Source organism: Lytechinus pictus, chromosome 17, assembly GCF_037042905.1.
Source record: "Lytechinus pictus isolate F3 Inbred chromosome 17, Lp3.0, whole genome shotgun sequence".
Lineage (NCBI taxonomy): Eukaryota > Metazoa > Echinodermata > Echinoidea > Temnopleuroida > Toxopneustidae > Lytechinus > Lytechinus pictus.
This window is the reverse complement of record NC_087261.1, coordinates 31,404,149-31,424,156: the sequence shown is the minus strand read 5'-3', so window position 1 is coordinate 31,424,156 and position 20,008 is coordinate 31,404,149. Positions and strand designations below refer to the sequence as shown.

General features: G+C 34.9%; 1 protein-coding gene across 1 annotated transcript; it reads left to right on the top strand.

Moving 5' to 3' along the window:
- Nucleotides 1-7,495: 7,495 nt before the first annotated feature.
- On the top strand, nucleotides 7,496-19,746 carry LOC129280741 (uncharacterized). The gene is made up of 6 exons (XM_064112023.1): nucleotides 7,496-7,719; nucleotides 9,755-9,874; nucleotides 10,790-10,885; nucleotides 11,310-11,394; nucleotides 12,357-12,477; nucleotides 15,495-19,746. Exons 2-6 carry the CDS (start codon nucleotides 9,817-9,819, stop codon nucleotides 16,026-16,028), a joined length of 894 nt encoding a protein of 297 aa, XP_063968093.1. The 5' UTR covers nucleotides 7,496-7,719; nucleotides 9,755-9,816; the 3' UTR covers nucleotides 16,029-19,746.
- Nucleotides 19,747-20,008: the final 262 nt, after the last annotated feature.

Genomic DNA, 20,008 nt, shown 5'->3' with positions numbered 1-20,008 from the left:
TGAGCGAACACGGAATGTTTTTGTCTGGGGTTAAAAAGGAGGCTTGCGCCAAAAAGGCATAAAATGATAAATATGATGGTTGGACTTCTTGCTAATCAGCAGACTTCCTCTTAACCTTTTCATTATCTTTGTCATAATTTTCGAATTATGCGGTCAAAATTCATTTCCAAATATACTTATTTGCTTGAATTGGTCTGTTGTTCCTTTTTAATATGTTCTCTTTTAGCTTCGAATATTCCTTCTTTAGGCAAGAACATTTTTGTTCTTTTTTTAAACCGAAGTATGGGAGAGTGTTTTTTTCTTCAAATCATTTGATTGTGTGCTACAAAGGTTATGGTTTCTCTGAACAGTGGCATACTGATGGGTGGGGGCTTGGGCCCCCCCCCCCCCCACCAAAAAAAAATCATGGCCAAGAAAAAAAAAGTGGAAAGGAAAATAACAGAAAACATAGAAAGCGAAATATGATATCATTTTCTTAATATTATGTCAAAATCACAAAACTTTATATATATTTTAATAAAAGAGTGGAAATGTTTGCTTGATGGCTTCACAACTTTTTAATACATTTTACCCGATCTGCCATATCTTGCTCCTTCAAAATTGACCCAATACACCATTGCCGTTGAAAGACATGAATCATTTCCTGTTTGTCCTGTTTGTCCTGTTTGGTGAAGGATTCTATAACTCCTTGAAAATAGGATTCGTGTCTTTTATAGGTACCATAATATAATTTGTTTCACATAATATAAAAAGGATTTGAATAATTAAAAATACTCCCAATTAATAATGCAAATCTTCTTACTTGGGTTGAGAAAAAGTCTTCTTTTCTTTCTTATGAATAGTAGAGCGGATTAGCCGAACAATTGTGCAAATTATGACTAAAGCATGAAACTTTCACAAGTATTAGTATATGCCATAAGATTTATTTTAAAGATGGGAGGTAAATTTATAAATGCCATTTTCGGCCGTTGCCATAGCAACGGATTAATTTCTCCAAAACAACATGCATTCCCATGTAAATGGTAAATAAACATGATATAGATGACCAAAATGATAATTTTCAGGCTCTCAATTGAATACATATGAAATTTAGAAATATTCAAGATCATCAAGAAAGTTCCAATTGGTCCGTTGCCATGGCAACGGCTTGTTTTTCCCCAGAAAAGTAAAAATTTTGATTAAAAAAACGTTGTAGAATATGATTTATCTTTAATTTCCCCTAACTTTACAGTGCTTATCGAAGATATTTGGTTGCTAAATGTGTAAATTACATCTCAAGCCATTGCCATGGCGACAAAATAACATCTAATTTACAAAAATAACATCTTTGACAAGACAATGGACAGGTGGAAAATACAAGTGGAATTAACTTAATCTGTATGCTTAAGATTTGACCCCCTCATTTGAACAAAAAATACAGAAAGTGTTCTGCAGGAGTTCTTTATAAAGATACAAATTAATGTTGCCTTGGTAAAGCTTGAATTAAATTTAAAAAGGAACAATTTTGCAAAGGACCCGTTGCCATGGCAACATCTTATTTCCCTCTAGAAAAGTAAATATTGATAAAAATGTAAAATACATGCACAGTATGATCATCATTCCATTTCCCCTAGTTTCAAGGTACTAATCGAGATATGTTTGTGACTAAATTTTATAAATATAACATCTTAAGCCATTGCCATGGCAACCAGATAACATCTAATAAAAAAAAAACATAGATGATAAGCTTATGAACAGGTGAACAATACAATAAAAATTAACATGTACATATGCGTAACGTTTGACCTACTCAATTAATTTAGGGGGAAATAATACAGTCAGTGTTCTGCATGAACTAAATTAGAACTAGAATTTTAATTCGTCTTGAGGACGAATTAGGTGATCTGTCTGTCATTCTCATGATCACGATTTAATATTCGATCATTACAACCATGTCAATGTAGATCAATATGATCATCATGATTAAAAACGGACTTTTATTAACAAAAGAACATATTAAATACAACAGCTTAAAGACAAAATATTAGGTTATGTAAACGATCTTGTTTTATTAGAGAATGCCGAATGCAATTTCGCAAGTGACTACACGAAATAGTGAAAATAATGTTGCCGGAATCCATGAATGTAGAATCAAATTTGGAGAAAAATCAGTATTTAATAGAGGTTACACACAAATACATGAGCAAAAAAAAAACATTGTCAAGTGAGTTTCGAACCTAGGACCTTTGCATTGCAAGGCAGGTGTGCTATCCATTAGACTACACAGCGTCCCGTACTCTCATCGTTCAAAGAAGGAATATTATCTTAAATTGACTTATGATAGTGAAAATTGGCATTGTGATATGCGTCTATAAATTCTCAGTTTTGGGGATGAATAATTAAAATAAGTGAAAATGTTATGCAATATTCAGTAAGAGTATAAGCTCAGCTACAATATGTCGGAATCTGGGCGAAAAATGATCAAGAATTACGGAGTTATAGTCATATTTGCAAAATTATTCAAACGTCATAAAACCAAAATGGAAAAATTTAGTTCCGACGCCATTTTGATGACGTCATGATAAAATTTAGGGTCAAATGTGACATAAAATCACATCTATATTTCATACTCTATCCGAATATAAAAGAAAATTTAGGGGTCAACGGACTATCTGAAGAGCTATATTGAATTTTGTAAAGGCATGTTTTTGCACATATTTGGTCTATTGTTAACGCGCGCGTGCGCGCGTGATTCAAACTTTGATGGAAGCTAATTCCTTTACTACTGGTCGTAGAAGGTTGATCAAGGTATCAAATTATTAGAAATTTAATACCAAATGCATTGACGTAAAAGAAAGTGAGATTTTACATTGCGTAACGACGCTACGCGCGTGAACGCGCGCGAAAACGGTTGAGCGCGCAAATTCTTGAAATGCTTCAAATGACCTGATTCGTACTCTACTTTGATCAAAAAGTGATTTGGGGCATTTTAAAATTTTGACGCGCGCGTACATGCGCGTCGTTACGTGTACATGACCTTTGATGACATGGACAGTTGACCCTTGATCTGAAGTTAATTCGATGTTGATATTGTTCATTTTTGATGATCGATGATGAAGATATTGTTGATAATGTGATTTTACAAAATGGCGCGTAGATGACGTCACGATGACCATTTGACGTTGAACTTGTTTCGTACACATCGCATGATAACTGTTCATAATTGATAATATTTTGATGAAAATTGATTGAGCACTTTTTCAGCTTTTGGTGGAACAAGAAAAGGGTGGAAAAAGAAAAATAAATAAAAACTAGAATTTTAATTCGTCTTGTGGACGAATTAGGTGATCTGTCTGTCATTCTCATGATCACGATCTAATTTTCGATTATTACAACCATGTCAATGCAGTTCAATATGATCATCATCATAATAAACAGACTTTTATCAACGGAAGAACATATTAAATACAGCTGAAGACAACAAATTAGGTTGTGTAAAAGATCTTGTTTTATTAGAGATGCCAAATGCGATTTCGCAAGTGACTACACGAAATAGTGAAAATAATGTTGCTGGAATCCAAAAATGTAGAATCAAGTTTTGAGAAAAATCAGTATTAATAGAGGTTACACACAAATACATGAGCAAAAAAAAAAACATTGTCAAGTGAGTTTCGAACCAAGGATCCTCGCGTTGCAAGGCAGGTGTGCTATCCATTAGACCATAAACCTTCTCATACTCTCAACGTTTAAAGAATGAATATTATCTTAAATTGACTTATGACAGTGAAAATTGGCATTGTGATATGCCTCTCTAAATTCTCAGTTTTGAGGATGAATAATTAATATAAATGAAAATTTTATGACATATTTAGTAAGAATATAAGCTCAGCTACAATATGTCGAAATCTGGGCGAAAAATGATCAAGAATTACGGAGTTATAGTCATATTTGCAAAATTATTAAAACGTCATAAAACAAAAATGGAAAATTTTAGTTCCGACGCCATTTTGATGACGTCATGATAAAATTTAGGGTCAAATGTGATATAAAATCACATCTATAATTCATACTCTATCCGAATATAAAAGGAAATTTAGGGGTCAACGGACTATCTGAAGAGTTATATTGAATTTTGTAAAGGCATGTTTTTGCACAAATTTGGTCTATTGTGAACGCGCGCGTGCGCGCGTGATTCAAACTTTGATGGAAGCTAATTCCTTTACTACTGGTCGTAGAAGGTTGATCAAGGTATCAAATTATATAAAATTTAATAACAAATGAATTGACATAAAAGAAAGTGAGATTCGACGTTGCGTAACAACGCTACGCGCGTGAACGCGCGCGAAAACGTGTGAGCGCGCAAATTCTTGAAATGCTTCAAATGACCTGATTCGTACTCTACTTTGATCAAAAAGTGATTTTGAGCATTTTAAAATTTTGACGCGCGCGTACATGCGCGTCGTGACGTGTTAATGACGTTTGATCACATGGACAGTTGACCCATGATCTGAAGTTAATTTCATGTTAATATTGTTCATTTTTGATGATTGATGATGAAGATATTGTTGATAATGTGATTTTACAAAATGGCGCGTAGATGACGTCACGATGACCATTTGACGTTGAACTTGTTTCGTACACATCGCATTATAACTGTGCATAATTGATAATAATTTGATGAAAATTGATAGAACAGTTTTTCTGATTTTGGTGGAACAAGAAAAGGGTGGAAAAAGAAAAATAAATAATAAAAATAAATAAAAAAGAAAATTCGTAGAAACACAAGAGGTGATCTGTCAACTGACAGATCACCTAATGATAAACATTGATGTTGCCTTGGTAATACTTGCATTCAACAATAAATATCAATTCCAGCAACAGATCATTTAGTACCAGTTTTGATTAAAAAAGGGACTGCAGAATCTGATTTTTCTTGCATTTCCCCTAATCTTTGTGTGCTAAACATCGATATGTTTGATGCAAAATGTATAAATAACATCTGAAGCTATTGCCATGGCAACCAGATAATATCTAATACTAAAAAATAATGATTTGGATGACAAGATTTTGGACAGGTGGAAATACATACAAATAACTCAATATGCGAAAGGTTTGGCCGGTCATTTAATTTTGAACAAAAATTTCAATAAGAGTTCTGTATGAGTTCATCAGAATAATAAAATTACATGTATGTTGCCTTGGTAATACTTGAATTTAATGATAAATATTAGTGTTTCAAATGTCCCGTTGCCATGGCAACAGCTCATTCCCCCCAGAAAAGTATCATCTTTGATAAACAAAAAACAAATTAAAATGTGATTTTTATTTCATTTGCCCCAATTTTAGGGAGCTAAGCATATATATGCTTGCTGTTAATAAATAAATGACATCTTCAGCCATTGCCATGGCAACCAATTAAGATAGAATTTTTAAAACAAACTGACACAGTTGTAATGATAATGGACTGGTGGAATGTAAAGTAAAGATTTACTTAATCTACATAAGGTTTGACTTTGACCAGTCATTAAGTTTTGAACAAAAAATACAGTAAGTGTTCCGCATGAGTTCATTAGCATGATAAAACTGATGTTGCCTTGGTAATGCTTCTTCTTCTCTATAAGTACAGGCCACCGTCTGGCGTATTGTCGTACTGTTCTGGTGTATTGTCGTACTGTATTGAATTTATTGATATCAATGTTTACAAATGTGTGTTCTGTTCCCATGGCAACGGGTCATTTTATTCCCCCTAAAATACCATCTTTGATAAAAAATACCTTGTAGAATCTTATTTTTCATTCAAACATACACGTACATCTCTGTTGTTTAATGTATAAATAACATCTTAAGGCATTACCATGGCAATAAAATAACATTTAATTTACCAAAAATAACATGGCTGACAAGATAATGGACAGGTGGAAAATACAATAAAGTTAACTTAATATGCGTAAGGTTTGACCTACTCTTTTAATTTTAAAATCACATTAAGTGTTATGCATGATTTCTTACGATATGTTGATTTGGTAATGCTTGAACGTAATGATAAATATCAATGTTGCCAATGGTCCCTTAAAAGTACAAATTTTGATAAAAATAATATGTTTATTTTATTTCCTTTTCCCTTATTTGAGGGTCCTAAACATATATATGCTAAATGATAAGCACCATCTTATTTCATTATACATGGCATCGAAATAAGACCTACAAAAATTTAATTCAAGCATTTCCAAAGCAACATAATATTTTATCTTTATAAAGAACTCCTGCAGAACAATTTTGTATTTTTTGTTCAAATGAGGGGGTCAAAACTTAAGCATACAGATTAAGTCAATTCCAATTGTATTCTCCACCTATCGATTGTCTTGACAACCATGTTATTTTTGTAAATTAGATGTTATTTGGTTGCCATGGCAATGGCTTGAGATGTAATTTACACATTTAGCAACCAAAATATATTTGTTAAGCACTGTAAAATTAGGGGAAATTAACGATATATCATATTCTACAACTTTTTTTAATCAAAATTTTTATTTTTATTTTTTTATTTTTCTGCCATAGCAACGGACCAATTGGGACTATCTTGATGATCTTGAATATTTCTAAATTTCATATGTTTTCAATCGGGAGCCATTTTGGTCATCTATATCATGTTTATTTACCATTTATATGGGAATGTATGTTGTTTTGGAGAAATTAATCCGTTGCCATGGCAACGGCCGAAAATGGCATTTATAAATTTACCTCCCATCTTTAAAATAAATCTTATGGCATATACTAATACTTGTGAAAGTTTTATGCTTTAGTCAAAATTTGCACAATTGTTGTGATTTTTGGAGCTAATCCGCTCTACTAGAAGGAACATTCAAAGGTAAAAGAAGTTTAAATGAAATACAAAATAATTCAGGTAAATAGATAAATTTGTAAACGAAACAGCATAATTCGAAAATTATGGCAAAGACAATGAAAAGATTAAGAGGAAGTCTGCTGATTAGCCAAAGGTCTAATCATCAAATTTATCATTTCTGCCAGTTTTGCGCAAGCCTCTTTTTGAACCCCCGACAAAAACGTCCCACGTTCGTTCAAGCATGAACATTGTTTTTTTAAATGGCATTTCAAAGATAACATCTAGATATAATAATTTGCAACAAATTTTTAATAGACTTTTCAAACTGTCCCCTTTTTATACGCACTGTATAGACAGTTAGAGACATTTATAAATCACGTAATTTGGGCTGATTATCGCGAAAGACAATATTTGTGAAGTAGACTTTTCCTTCTCAACAACATGTCAGTGCCACATTGCGCAAAAAACGACACATTATTCATGTTATTTGTCATATTTGGATATCGAAAAGTTTGATATTAATTTGATTTTTTTACCATTAGAATAATGTAATTTCCTCGGCTTATAACTCAATAGTTTCCAGTTTCGTTTACTCTTTTCCTGTATAGAACGCAATTATTTGGGCTGCTTTTACGACAATACGTCGAAGCGCGTGCTTGATGGAGCGGATTATAACCAAAGCTTCACTGGGCTAACGATCGCTAAATGTTTGGAGTTCTGCCGACGCAACGATGAGAATGTACTTGCAGGGGTGGAGTTTGCAGTGGAATGTTATTGTAGCAGTGATACAGCAACGAACCTCAGTCGACGAGCCTCGGATGATGACTGTAATCATCCGTGCAATGGATCCGCAACAGAGAATTGTGGTGGACTAGGCAAGATCGCAATTTTTAATCGTAAGCACTCTTTTTAAAAATGAAATACAACATATTTATATACAGGGGCGGCGGAACCAGGGGGCAGGAGGGGGCAAGTGCCCCCCTCCCCCTAAAAAATATATATATATATATACATGTATATATCTTAAAGATTCACGTATTGGCTTCTGTAAGGTAACAAAATAATGCTGAAGATAATGCTTTCATTGCCAATAAAGTTTTTTATTGTTTATATATATATATATATATATATATATATTTACATGTATAACTTCACATATATATATATATATTTATATATATCCTTTTTGAAGTAGTTAGAAAATTACACATTTTTGGCTCGTGCTTCGCGCTCGCATCAATTATTGTTGTATAAGGTATTCGTCCTGTTCATGGTTAAAAACATTCTTAGAATGTCCAGTTTTATAGGTTTTAATATTGCACATTTTGGCTCTTTTTTTGCGCTCGCACCAATTATTGTTTATTAAGGTGTAGTCATTCTGTTCCCAGTTAAAAAAAAAAAAAGAATGTCCAGTTTACTGGTGAGAATATCACAAATTTTCAGCTCGCGCTCACATTCTTCGATTGGTGAGATATGTAGCCCGTATCCTATTCATGGGTCATGCACTAAATGCAGTCTTTAAACGGTTCCTTTCTGGTCAGTAAAGGTTTCAGCTCTCGCTTCGCGCTCGCGTTCTTTAGTTCACATCCTCTTTCATGATTACAAAAACTGCTCGGAATGTTTACTTTCATGTCCTATTAAAAAAAAAATCCCAAAGTTCGTGATTCGCGCTCGCAGCATCTCGCAAGGATGCCCTTTCAACAGTAATTAGGTCCGTAATTGAACCAAATTAAAGCTCGTTTTGCAACTTCAGATATCTTCAGATATAAAGTTAAAAAATAAAGCCTAAAGATATATCTTATCAATCACAAATCACTTCAATTTTTTTTTTGCTCAACTTAATTACTACATAACACGCAACTTGGTTGTACATAGTGAAAATATACGTTTGCACAAAAATGCCCTTTTTGTCATATAGGCGCCCTTTTTTGCTTTGCCCCCCCCCCCCTCCCTAAACGAAAATACGTTACGCCGCCCCTGTTTATATGGTGGCTTTTATGAGGGGTTGGTCATAAACGCTTCGTTGAAATGAAGAGACTGGAGGCTGAAGCCAGGGCCATGGGAACGATTTTTTTACTGGGGCCCATGTAAAATAAGAAGGTTATTCTGTTCCCCAAAAAAATGACAAGAAAAAAAGATGGTTTCACTAATACCGCGTTCTCTTACCCCCGCCAGCTCGCGCAGCAGACTCGCCTCGCGGGTCTGACTCGCGAGCTGGGGCTCAGTGAGAATGCGGTATTTTTAATGAAGCTTATTTCGGTCCGGAGAAATTTGATAAACCAAAAAAGGAATTTCGCTACAAAATGTAGGTCATTACATTTCTCAATTTTTAACACCTACCGAAATCCCAGGGCCATGAATGGATGGAGCACTTTTCTGACAATATCCAAAACTATTGAAGCCATTTTGAATAAATGGAAATGAATTTCTTACAACTTAAATCATATCTTTCATCAAACATGCTTGTTGATAAACATATGTTGTTAGAAACAATAACTTGGATTTTCACTTTAGTTCATGAAAATAAATGCTGGTTGAGAATCTGATTTTGCCTTCATGATGTTCCGATGTCTTTCGTAAATTCATGCGTAACGGATATGGAACGGGCTCTTGTCTTTGAATTCCTTAACGGAGTTTAATATTTGCATAACCACCCGATAAAAAGAATAAGGGTATTATGTTCAAAGGATTCCGAGTTTTGTACCTATTCTGAATGAACATCGTCCCTCATTCGATGACCAGCGTCTCAAAGGAAGAAAAATACTGATTTCATATTTATATAGTTTATATGTAGGTCTAATACAATCTTTTTTTCATCCTAATATATCCCGTAGAGCAAGAGATCACGTTCTACATTTCTTAGGCCTTCTTAAAGAAATGGAAATTAAATTGGATTTTGCATGTGATTTTCTTTTAACCCCGGCAATGAAGTAAGAGCAGATCCCACCCCATCTACACAACCGATAGAAACACCATGTGATACCATCCCAGATATGACTTCATCTACCATGCCTTCGACTACTGTCCAATCCTCGACACACGATACACCTGGTGAGTAATGTTTTGTCAGGTATCTGACCAGGGATGGCACTAAGGGGGGCAGGGGCGATCGCTCACTCGTGATTGATCAACATATAGCGCCCCCGCAACTAGGAGGAACAAAATAAAGAAGAGTATATAAAAAAAAATGTCCGGGGGGTACTCGAATTATAACATGAAATACCTATGTGCCGCACCATAAACGAAAAAGGGGGCTCTGGACTAAGGGAGAAGTCTGTGTCGTTTAACTCGATATTACCCCTGTTATTAAATTGGAAATACTTTCGTCATTCCCAAACCGTAGAGCCGCCTCTGTATGCCCCATCTGTCATACCTCGTTCAGACTTTTGTTAATAAATAGCGACCATTTATAATCATGGTAATTCAGCTAGGATAATGATACTTTTCTTGTAACAAACTGGAGAAATTGATCGGTCTCTGTGTATTTATTTTTGAAATATTATTAGATATGATATGAAAGCTTCTAAATCAATTTTTTTCTGATCCATGCGACGGGGACTCCTCGCTATTTATAGAGCCGTGTTCATGCATAAAATGCACAATATTCTACCGACATTTTTTAAGAACACGGAGTGAATGTCCGGTCAATACATTTTTGTGGTCAGTAGCGTACCGTGACCCGGAGGAGACAAAGCATTGGGGGCACCGCATTGTCTGTGAACAATGCTGTGCCCCCCCCCCCATGCTTTGTATCCTCCGGGTCACGGTACGCTACTGTTTGTGGATAAATTTCAATTAAAGAATAAAAGTCGACAGGTTTTACTATAGGCTCGTCGGATGAATTACGTCAAACTTTTCGTTTTGCCTAATTGCTAAATCCAATATTTTTATGAATTAAATTAGGTTTGCAGTAGTATGATTTTATCTAAATTGGCTTATTGTTGCTCATCAAAATTTCATATGTAGACCTATCGACAGAAATGGGCACCTATGACGAGGGAATTACTGCTTCATCCGAAGGAATAACTTTCATATCATCTTCTCCTCCGGGAGGTAAGAAAAGTAAGCAATTCTTCTAATCCATTACAGTGCCCATATACTTAGACTAAAAAGTACCTATCATTACTGCGAGGTGCTCAATAGTTTGGGAATGACTGGGTGTCTACATGCCTTCGCATTTTTACCTGTGGACTAAATGAAATAATTAAAGAAAATAACAATGGGCTACATCACGGAAGTAAAAATCAGAATATGATCTATATGACTATCTGACTAAAATTATCATTCATTTAGATTTGTCAATAAATGTATTATCCAAACGTAGACCTTGGGCATTTTAAAGACGTGAATGTTGTTAGAGTCAACCTTCAAGTTAAAGGTTTCAGCTTTTAGATCTTAATTTGAATGCATGAAACCTCCAAAAACAAAATACACAAAGATGTGTCATCTGATCGTTGTGTTCAATTATCGTTTTGTATCGATACAGCTCCGTATGGTGCAATCGGTGGTGGAGTGGCTGTAGCAGTAGGTGTTGTAGTGGTCATCATTGTCATTATTACCTTGAGACGCAAGTAAGTTAACACCAACGGAATCAACATCAAACCAACTCCAGAATGACCAAATCTATTATATGATTAAATTGGCTTGTAGATGGGGGTCATGTCCAATAAAATTAGATAAATGAAATAAATGAATAAATATAAATAAAAATTCAACGACCAAAAAAGGAAAAATAAAATAAAATGATAGAGAAGGAATGGAATATTATACTCTTGCCCGAATATGTACAACAACAAAAAACCTCGAAAAATTAATTTATATTTGCTCGTTCTTATCTTTTTAGAACTTTTTGCTCCATCCACATTATCTGCCCCTTCTCAATTTTTGGGCTCATTACGCTACTTAATGTTATTTCAAATGTCATACCATATCTCCAGCCCTCTGATGGGGATAGCTTAACAACATGATTACAAGAAGTTGATAATTGAAACTCTTTGGAAGATATCAAGATGCGTTTATGTTCACTCACAAAAGGAGATATGGTTGTCAGTATATCATCATTATACTAGTTTAGTATTACTATTATTATTATTATTACACCATTACCGCTACACCGCCGTGGTATAGCGGTTCTGACTCTCGACTTGTAATCAGAGGGTCGTGTGTTCGAATCCCACCATGGCCTAGTGCCCTTTGGCAAGGCGTCAATCCACACTTTGCCACTCTCACCCAGGTGCTAATTGGGTACCGGTAGGAAACAACCGTCACTGTGGTTGGTTTAGCAAATTTGCGCCTAACAGGACCCTGCTTGGAATGATATGAATCCAGTGACCGGGTAATAATAATTGATAAAGCGCTATATAAATGCAAATTATTATTATTATTTTAATTATTATTATCATTACTATAATTATTCATCATCATCAACATTGAATTTACGACTGTCATTATCATTATTATCATTATCACTATTATTGACATTATCATTTGCATTACCCATTTGCTTACTGTGGTATTGGCTCTTTCTTTACAGGTCCAAGGAAAAAGAGGACCAGAAATATGGTGTTTGTGAGATGACAAGAAACACATCCGGGTCTCAAGGATATGAGAATTCTATCGTAGGTTTCCATGAAGCCACTGATAGGGATACAATGGTAAACAGATAGAAATATTCAAGAATAATATAGCAACACAATTATTAAAGGAGAATGGAACCACTGAAACCAGTTGACTGGTCTAATACAGAAAAATATCAACAGATCAACAAAATTTTGAGAGATAAATTAGTAAATGACAAGAAAGTTATGGACAATTGAATGTTGATATCACTAATGCTATAGAAATCCTCTCATTGGCAATGCTAGCAAGATGCAGTGGCGGATCCAGGGGGGGGGCACAGGGCGCCGCTCAAATAAAATGAAAGAAAAGTAAAGGAAAGAAAAGGTACCGCTTAAAAATAAAAATAAGGAAAGAAAAGAAAAGGCGCCGCTTAAAATAATTATACACTGAAATAATATTAGCAACAGTAAAGGAAAGACTATCCCCCAGCAAAGCACAATCATATCATCTTCCTTATCTTTTCTTTTAACTACCCTTTTCCCAACAATTTCGCCGATTAAAAATAATTCATGAATGCACTGCCTGCATATAACTGGCGCCAATCAAGAATAATCAGTGCCACCTAAATCTAAATCGACGCCGGACAAGAATAATCAGCGCCATTTGGTTATAAATAGGCGCCAGTCAAGAAAAATCGGCACTGCCAGAGTCTTAACCGGCGCAGATCAAGAATAGCCAGCTCCACCTAAATCTAAATCGGCGCCGGGCAAGAATAATCGGCTCCATCTGGTTATAAATCGGCGCTGCCAGAGTCTTAACCGGCTCCGTTCAAGAATAATCCGCGCCACCTAAATTTAAATCGTCGCCGGTCAAGAATAATCAGGGTCCCCTGGTTCAAATAAAGGCGCCGGTTTAATAATGAAGAAGGGCCTATCGCCAACCAAATCTAGATCGGCGCCGGTCACGAATGATCAGTGGCACCTGGTTATAAATTTTATTGTTGAATGGTCATAACGAATAACAAAGCTGATCGCATGCCCTTTCAGAGTGGACTGGGGCGGAGCAGTTGCCCACAGATGTCATGAAATATTTAATTTGTTATTTAAAAAATCCCCGAATCATACAAAAGTGTAGAGCAAATCCTTTAATGTTGATCTTATTTTCCAATGCTTTAATAAAAAAATGTCTGATGGTTGCTAATAACGGGAGTGTATAATTATGCAACCAGACGTATATTCGTTAGACCTAAATATCATTTTCAATGTATAAATACAGTTTGTCAATACCTTTGTTTTAACGTTTAAATGTTTACGTCACAAAATTTGATTTATTTTCATCTTCCTTTAAGTTAAATATTATTCATCTGATCACTCGGGAAAAAGTTAAAAACAAAGGTAGCGATACCTGTAAAACTGGAGAACTATTTCCAAAGCTCTGTCTTGAAAGATCTCTTTCTGAATTCAGGTCATAAGCATGATATCCAGTTTCGTCAAAGTAATTAGATAAAAATTACTCATCATTACAAATTGAATTAGATTTAGTGAAAAGCATCACAATATATATATATATATATATATATATATATATAGGCATATACATCATGTACATGAAAATTGAATGATAAAAAAAACCTGGATTGGTGATGTATTCCAAAATCCAAATGATTCATGATGTAGTATCATTGTGTATGTATATATACATGTATATATAGTAAAACAAAACTTGTATCTCAATTAATATGCAAAAGTATTAGCCTCATCGCAATAAATGGGTTAGTACACGAGATTTTAAAATCGCACATAATTTGTGTTACTTTTGACTTGTTTCTTTCTTTAATAAGTTTTTCAATCTATCTCTATATATGTTTTAGAAAGATTATATGTTTAAATTGATGTATATTTTCTGTTATAATGAGCTATGTTTAAGTGGACTTCATGGAATGGTCGTACGCAGCAAGAGGGAAGGGGGGGGGGCAATTCCCGATCAGCTGTTGTGAAAACACATTTTGTTTCCTTAACATTTCATGAAAACTATGAAAAATGTGCAAATGTGAGATGTGCACCAAATACTTTAATTACACTTGTATAAAAAATTATCACCCCATTGAGGGTCCGTTTACTCTATTGTTTTTATATTTTTTTTCAAAAATATGTTCGAGTCTTGCCCCCCCCCCCCCGGAAATATTTGCGTGTGGTCATGCAAAATGGCATGACTGGAAATCCTACATTTTGAAAAGAGCATTTGACAGGGTCAGACTTTACCCCTTTTTCAACATTTTCTTTTATGGCGGCGGTGAAGTGCAAAAATATGTGCGCCGCTCGGCAGTACGCCCCCCCCCCCCACCATTTCGCCAAAAGCTGGATCCGCCTATGAGATGTGTGATGCCATTACTATTAAACATAATAAATTTCTCGCTTTTATCCTCATGGGAGGACATGTAATAGAGGTAACACGAAATTCATCGTGGACAAAGTGTTTGCACTAACATCATAGATTGTGCAAAAATTAATGTCTTGGGTGTATTTTCAGTGTACAAATAGGGAAGTTGTACTTCTGTAACATCTCAAACCTTGATCGCATTGCCAATTGATCTCTCCAGCGTTAATGATCAAAATTAAAATGTTCATAACTTGGTCAGATTATTCTCAAACTTTCATTAATTTCATTCTTTTATATTTATGTTTTCACAAAAGTTAACTTGTTCCAAGGGTTTCATTCCCATTTAATTGGGTGACCATCAAGACTTGACCGAGTTATTCTTAACCTTTATTAATTATGTATACTCTTATAATATATCGCTACCTCTAAATATATAGATTTCCAATGTTACTTGAAGCGCCTGCTTGCAATTCAATTGTTTAGCTGCCCGCTATTTTGGACCTCTCAAAATTTTGATATGATAAGGGAGCCTTGCATTCTGACAAGAGTGTTGAAGTGTGACGAAATTCGATAGTATTATTCTCATCATTTTGTTTATAGTTTTCAGCTAGTATTTGAATTTGTTGGTGTAGGCCTTAGAGACTGAAGCCTGACGGGATCATTGTGGCATTGTGGCCAACTGACATTACAAAGCCATTTTTTATCCAAATATTACCGTTTATTTTACTTGAAGGATGATCTGTACGGGGTGGTCGAGAAGGATGCCTTTTCAGCCCAAATGAAGAGAGGTACCATGATAGTAGAATACGTCAACGTGAAAGGGGAAGCTGGCAACACTCCAGCCGTGGCAGAACCAGACTATAGCTATGAAAACATGGCAGCTGATACAACGGGCAATGACGCTATGACATCAAAGGGTGTGGGTGGTTCGGATGAGTTGTACGCGATGTCGACCAAACATCGTCTGGGACCAGACGGTCGAGAAGTTGCCGATGAAGAAGCGGATATGTATGCGGTACCAGATAAAGGGCGAAAAAGTCAACCTTCCCATGATGCCTTAGACAAGTCCCATCCTGTTGAGAAAGCAGACGACGCTGGTGATTTGTATGCGATGCCCGATAAGAATCGAAGGAGCAAGAATGCTTTAACTTCCTCACCCTCATATGATATTGAATTAATGTATGCTATGCCAGATAAACCAAGGTTTGGTCAATTACATGATGACGATGATACAACCGAAATGGTGGAAAATGAGTTGTATGGATGAACTTTTGAATTCTCTCACGTACTTTCAGCAACCAAAAATTTATGCTTTAAGGTGTTTAATGAAAATTATAAAAATCAATCAGTAATACTTTCATCTATCATGTCTATTTTTGTGATAATTGTTGCAAATCAGAGGTTAGGAAAATAATCGTCTAAGCTTGTCACCCTAGTATAGGATATTAGGGACCGGGAGCATTCGGATATGGTAAGGGTAGGTATGTGGCCCCAAATTTTGAACCGAATCCCTATAAGCAATCGAAGTTGCTATGAAATGAATGGCTAAACAACGCTGCCTATGGGATTGGGATCTGGAATTTAATGTGAAATGATGGCGCCTGAAATGAGGGGTTCATAGGTCTTATGAAATAAACTCGAGAGACTGACTGACCACTGTTTGTCGAAGCGATGATAATGATATGTTTTGGAAATGGAAGTACATGTACAGTGAAGCAATATAATAGAGTGAATTGTGGGTAAACCCCCCCCCCCCCCGTGAAGGAACACTCACGTATAAATGACGGTAAGGGTATGACAGCTCTTTTAAACCCCACTCCCTCCCTTTTACATCTTGCTAACAGTTCACACGCATATTTTAATGATTATGATTATTGTTATTTCAGGAATAAAATATGCCCTGTAAATTGACAGATAATCGAGAGTCTAACAGTTTCTGACATCATCTAGCAGTTTTTTTTTATTTATGACTCTGTTTATTGTTTAAAATGTTAATTTATTAATGTAACTTTTTGTTTGATATTTTGTATATTTTTAATTTTCTTAGATTGTAATGTTTGGATTTGAAATCAATAAAATAAACTTGAAACTTTTAACGCTTTTCATTTGACAACACGTTCTGTCCCGTTCCTGTTCCCCTCATTCCAGGCGTTAGTTCTCGGAGACCCCTGGTATTTCATGTTAAATTCCAGTTCCCAAGTACCCCCGTTTGTAGAGGGCTATCTAGTTCATATTTCATAGCAACTTCAGTTCTTAAGGGAAGGTGGAGCCGCAAACCACTACCCTGTCAAAATCCGGGGGTAGGCCGGGGATGGGGTTACATACGATGTGGTAAAAAGGGATCTAAATTATATAGAGATAACAGAACATGATATTTTGTTGTGCATTGTGTTCTTTTAAAATAATTCTGTCTGATTATGTGCTAGAAATATTCACTATTCTATTTAGCTCTGACAACCACTTGACATAAAACATTTGGGTCAATAAACATTACATTTAAGGAATAATAATATGTAGAAATGTATTAGCCAGCATATGGAGCGATACATGGTTACTTTGTTTATTATTATGTCTACATTCTGTATTCAGCATTGTGATAATACATTATGGGCTGTATATGTATACTTGTAAATTTGTGAGTTATGAATGTTCCTTTTGATACATCAGTTTGTGTAACGACGATGTGACTTTGAATATGCATACCATAATATTGAACGATTTAAGTATTGTGAACTAATCGGGAATGTTTGTGCTTTGATTTCAATGGCTGTCGCGTAAACATTCGCTTATATTCTGCTTAGTATAGCCTGTTATCATAACAAGCATCGCTAAAATAATGTAACATTCTTACCTTTTGAAAATACTTTCACCTGACTTGTATTCACCTGATCAACGAAAACAGACCTACATTTTCACGAGACCGCCATCATAGTCATGCTCTCGGTCACGATGGCGGTCTCCTGCATTCCTTTCAATTGTCATTCTGTTTAATGAATCATATATCTATTTTCATTGTTTGTATTACGACTACATGTATTGTATTATTGATTGTTTTATATTAACTTTGTATATGAAAACATTTTAAATAAATAGTGATAGTTATTAGTTTATGATATGATAATCTGCCATTACTATTCCTATCGGGGTCCACCCGCTAGTCATCGTAGTCATAAGGGTCGCTCTTCATAAAGGTCAATGTTCATAGGGATCGCTATAGTAATGATGAACGAAGAGGGCTCGTCATAGTCAAAGAAGAGGGTAGCTAGTCATAATCATGCAAGGGGTTTCTAGTCGACTCATAGCAGGGAAAATTGTTTCAATATTCATAAGGCTCTCCAGTCAAATTAGAAGAGGGTCGCTAATCATAATAGGAGAAGAAGTTCACCAATCATAATATACAATAGAAATGTTCGTCGTTCGTAACAGGCCAAAATGATCGCTACGATAGTGGAAGTATATGGCTGCCTATCTTAACAGGCAATGGCTGCGTGAAGCACAAAGATTTTTTTTTTTTTTTTTGGGGGGGGTGGGGGTAGTCATTAATGTTGAATTTCCCCTCATTTTCCCCCTGTACGTTCCTTTTTTAGCTCATCCGGCCCGAAGGGCCAGATGAGCTTACGCCGTGGCGTGGCGTCCGTCGTCTGTCGTCTGTCGTCTGTCCACAATTTCAAAATGCTTCTTCTTCGCCATTTCAAGTCCGATTTCAAATCTGTTTGCTTTATATGATAGCACTAGGTAGGGGATTCAAAACTTCTACACAGAATTTTGAAACTCATTAAATATGCTAATTTATGCGCATTTGTCAAAATTCACAAAAAATGCTTCTTTTTCTTCATTTGTTGACCGATTTTGAATTTTTTGCTTCCATCTGGTAGAGCTTTATGAGGTTCACCAAACTTCTACACAGAATTTTTTAATTTGGAGTAGAAAATTATTTATGCTAATTTATGCGAAATTCATAATTCACAGAAAATGCCTCTTTATTTGTTGACTGAATTTCAAAATGTTTCTTCTTCGTCATTTCAAGTCTGATTTCAATTCTGTTTTATTAATATGATAGCATTAGATGGGGGATTCAAAATTCTACACAGAATTTTGAAACTCATTGAATATGCTAATTTATGCGTATTTTTAAAAATTCACATAAAATGCTTCTTCTTCTTTAATTGTTGACCGATTTTGTTTTTTTTCTTCCATCTGGTAGAACTTCATGAGGTTCACCAAACTTCTACACTGAATTTTGAACTTTTCAGTAGAAAATTATTTATGCTAATTTATGCGAAATGTATTCATAAATCACAGAAAATGCCCCTTCTTCTTTAATTTGTTGACTGATTTGATTTTTTTTCTTCCATCTGGTAGAGCTGCATGAGGTTCACCAAACTTGTACACAAATATTTTGAAATTTTGTCTAGAAAATTATTTATGCTAATTTCTGCAAAGTTTATTCATAAATCACAAAAAAATGTTTTTCTTCTTCATTTATAGATCAATTTCAATTTTGTTTGCTTTATATGATAGCTCGAGGTGGAGATACAAAATTTCAACCCAGAATTTTGAAGCTCAATAAATATGCTAATTTATTCATATATTTTCAATACTCACAAAAATACTTATTTATTTGTTGATTGATTTTGATTATTTTTGTTCCATCTGAGAGCTACATGAGGTTCACCAAGGCTCTAAACTGAGTTTAGACATTTTGACTAGAAAATTATTTATGCTTAATTTATATGAAATGTATTCATAGATCACAAAAAATGCCTTTTCTTCATCAACTTCAATTCTATATCCTCAATTTATGTCACCAATGTAATTCACTACAGTGTCAACTGGGCTGAAATTAAACTTGTGTTAAATTTCGTTGCAAGATGCCGGATGAGCTCCACATCATTGATGTGCTAGTCGTATCCCTATTAGAGAGGTACAATGCTTGATCGTATACCGATGAAAGCATAAAAATAAAGTTTTCACTCACACACTCTACTATTTGATCCTCGGATTATTTTCTCTATTTTCCTTGTTTGTTTATCGTTTAATTTTCCTCTTAAACCATTTTCTTCTGGCGGCAAGGTGTTTTATGCGTAATATGTAATTAATATTTATTCAGTTTCACATTATATCGCTTACTGTAAGTGCTTATGTTTTTCCCCAATTGGAGCCTACTTTACAACAAGATCTGTTTCTTTTATTTAGGCTTTGTGCGTTATGACAAATACTTAATCGGATTTGAAGCGTTATGTTTAT

Bases quoted from the DNA above. Each gene is read 5' to 3' on its own strand.
- LOC129280741 (XM_064112023.1), top strand. From the start codon at position 9,817: ATGACTTCATCTACCATGCCTTCGACTACTGTCCAATCCTCGACACAC. The intron at 9,875-10,789 runs GTGAGTAATGTT...TTTCATATGTAG, and splicing joins CTCGACACACGATACACCTG to ACCTATCGACAGAAATGGGC. The intron at 10,886-11,309 runs GTAAGCAATTCT...GTATCGATACAG, and splicing joins TCCTCCGGGAGGTAAGAAAA to CTCCGTATGGTGCAATCGGT.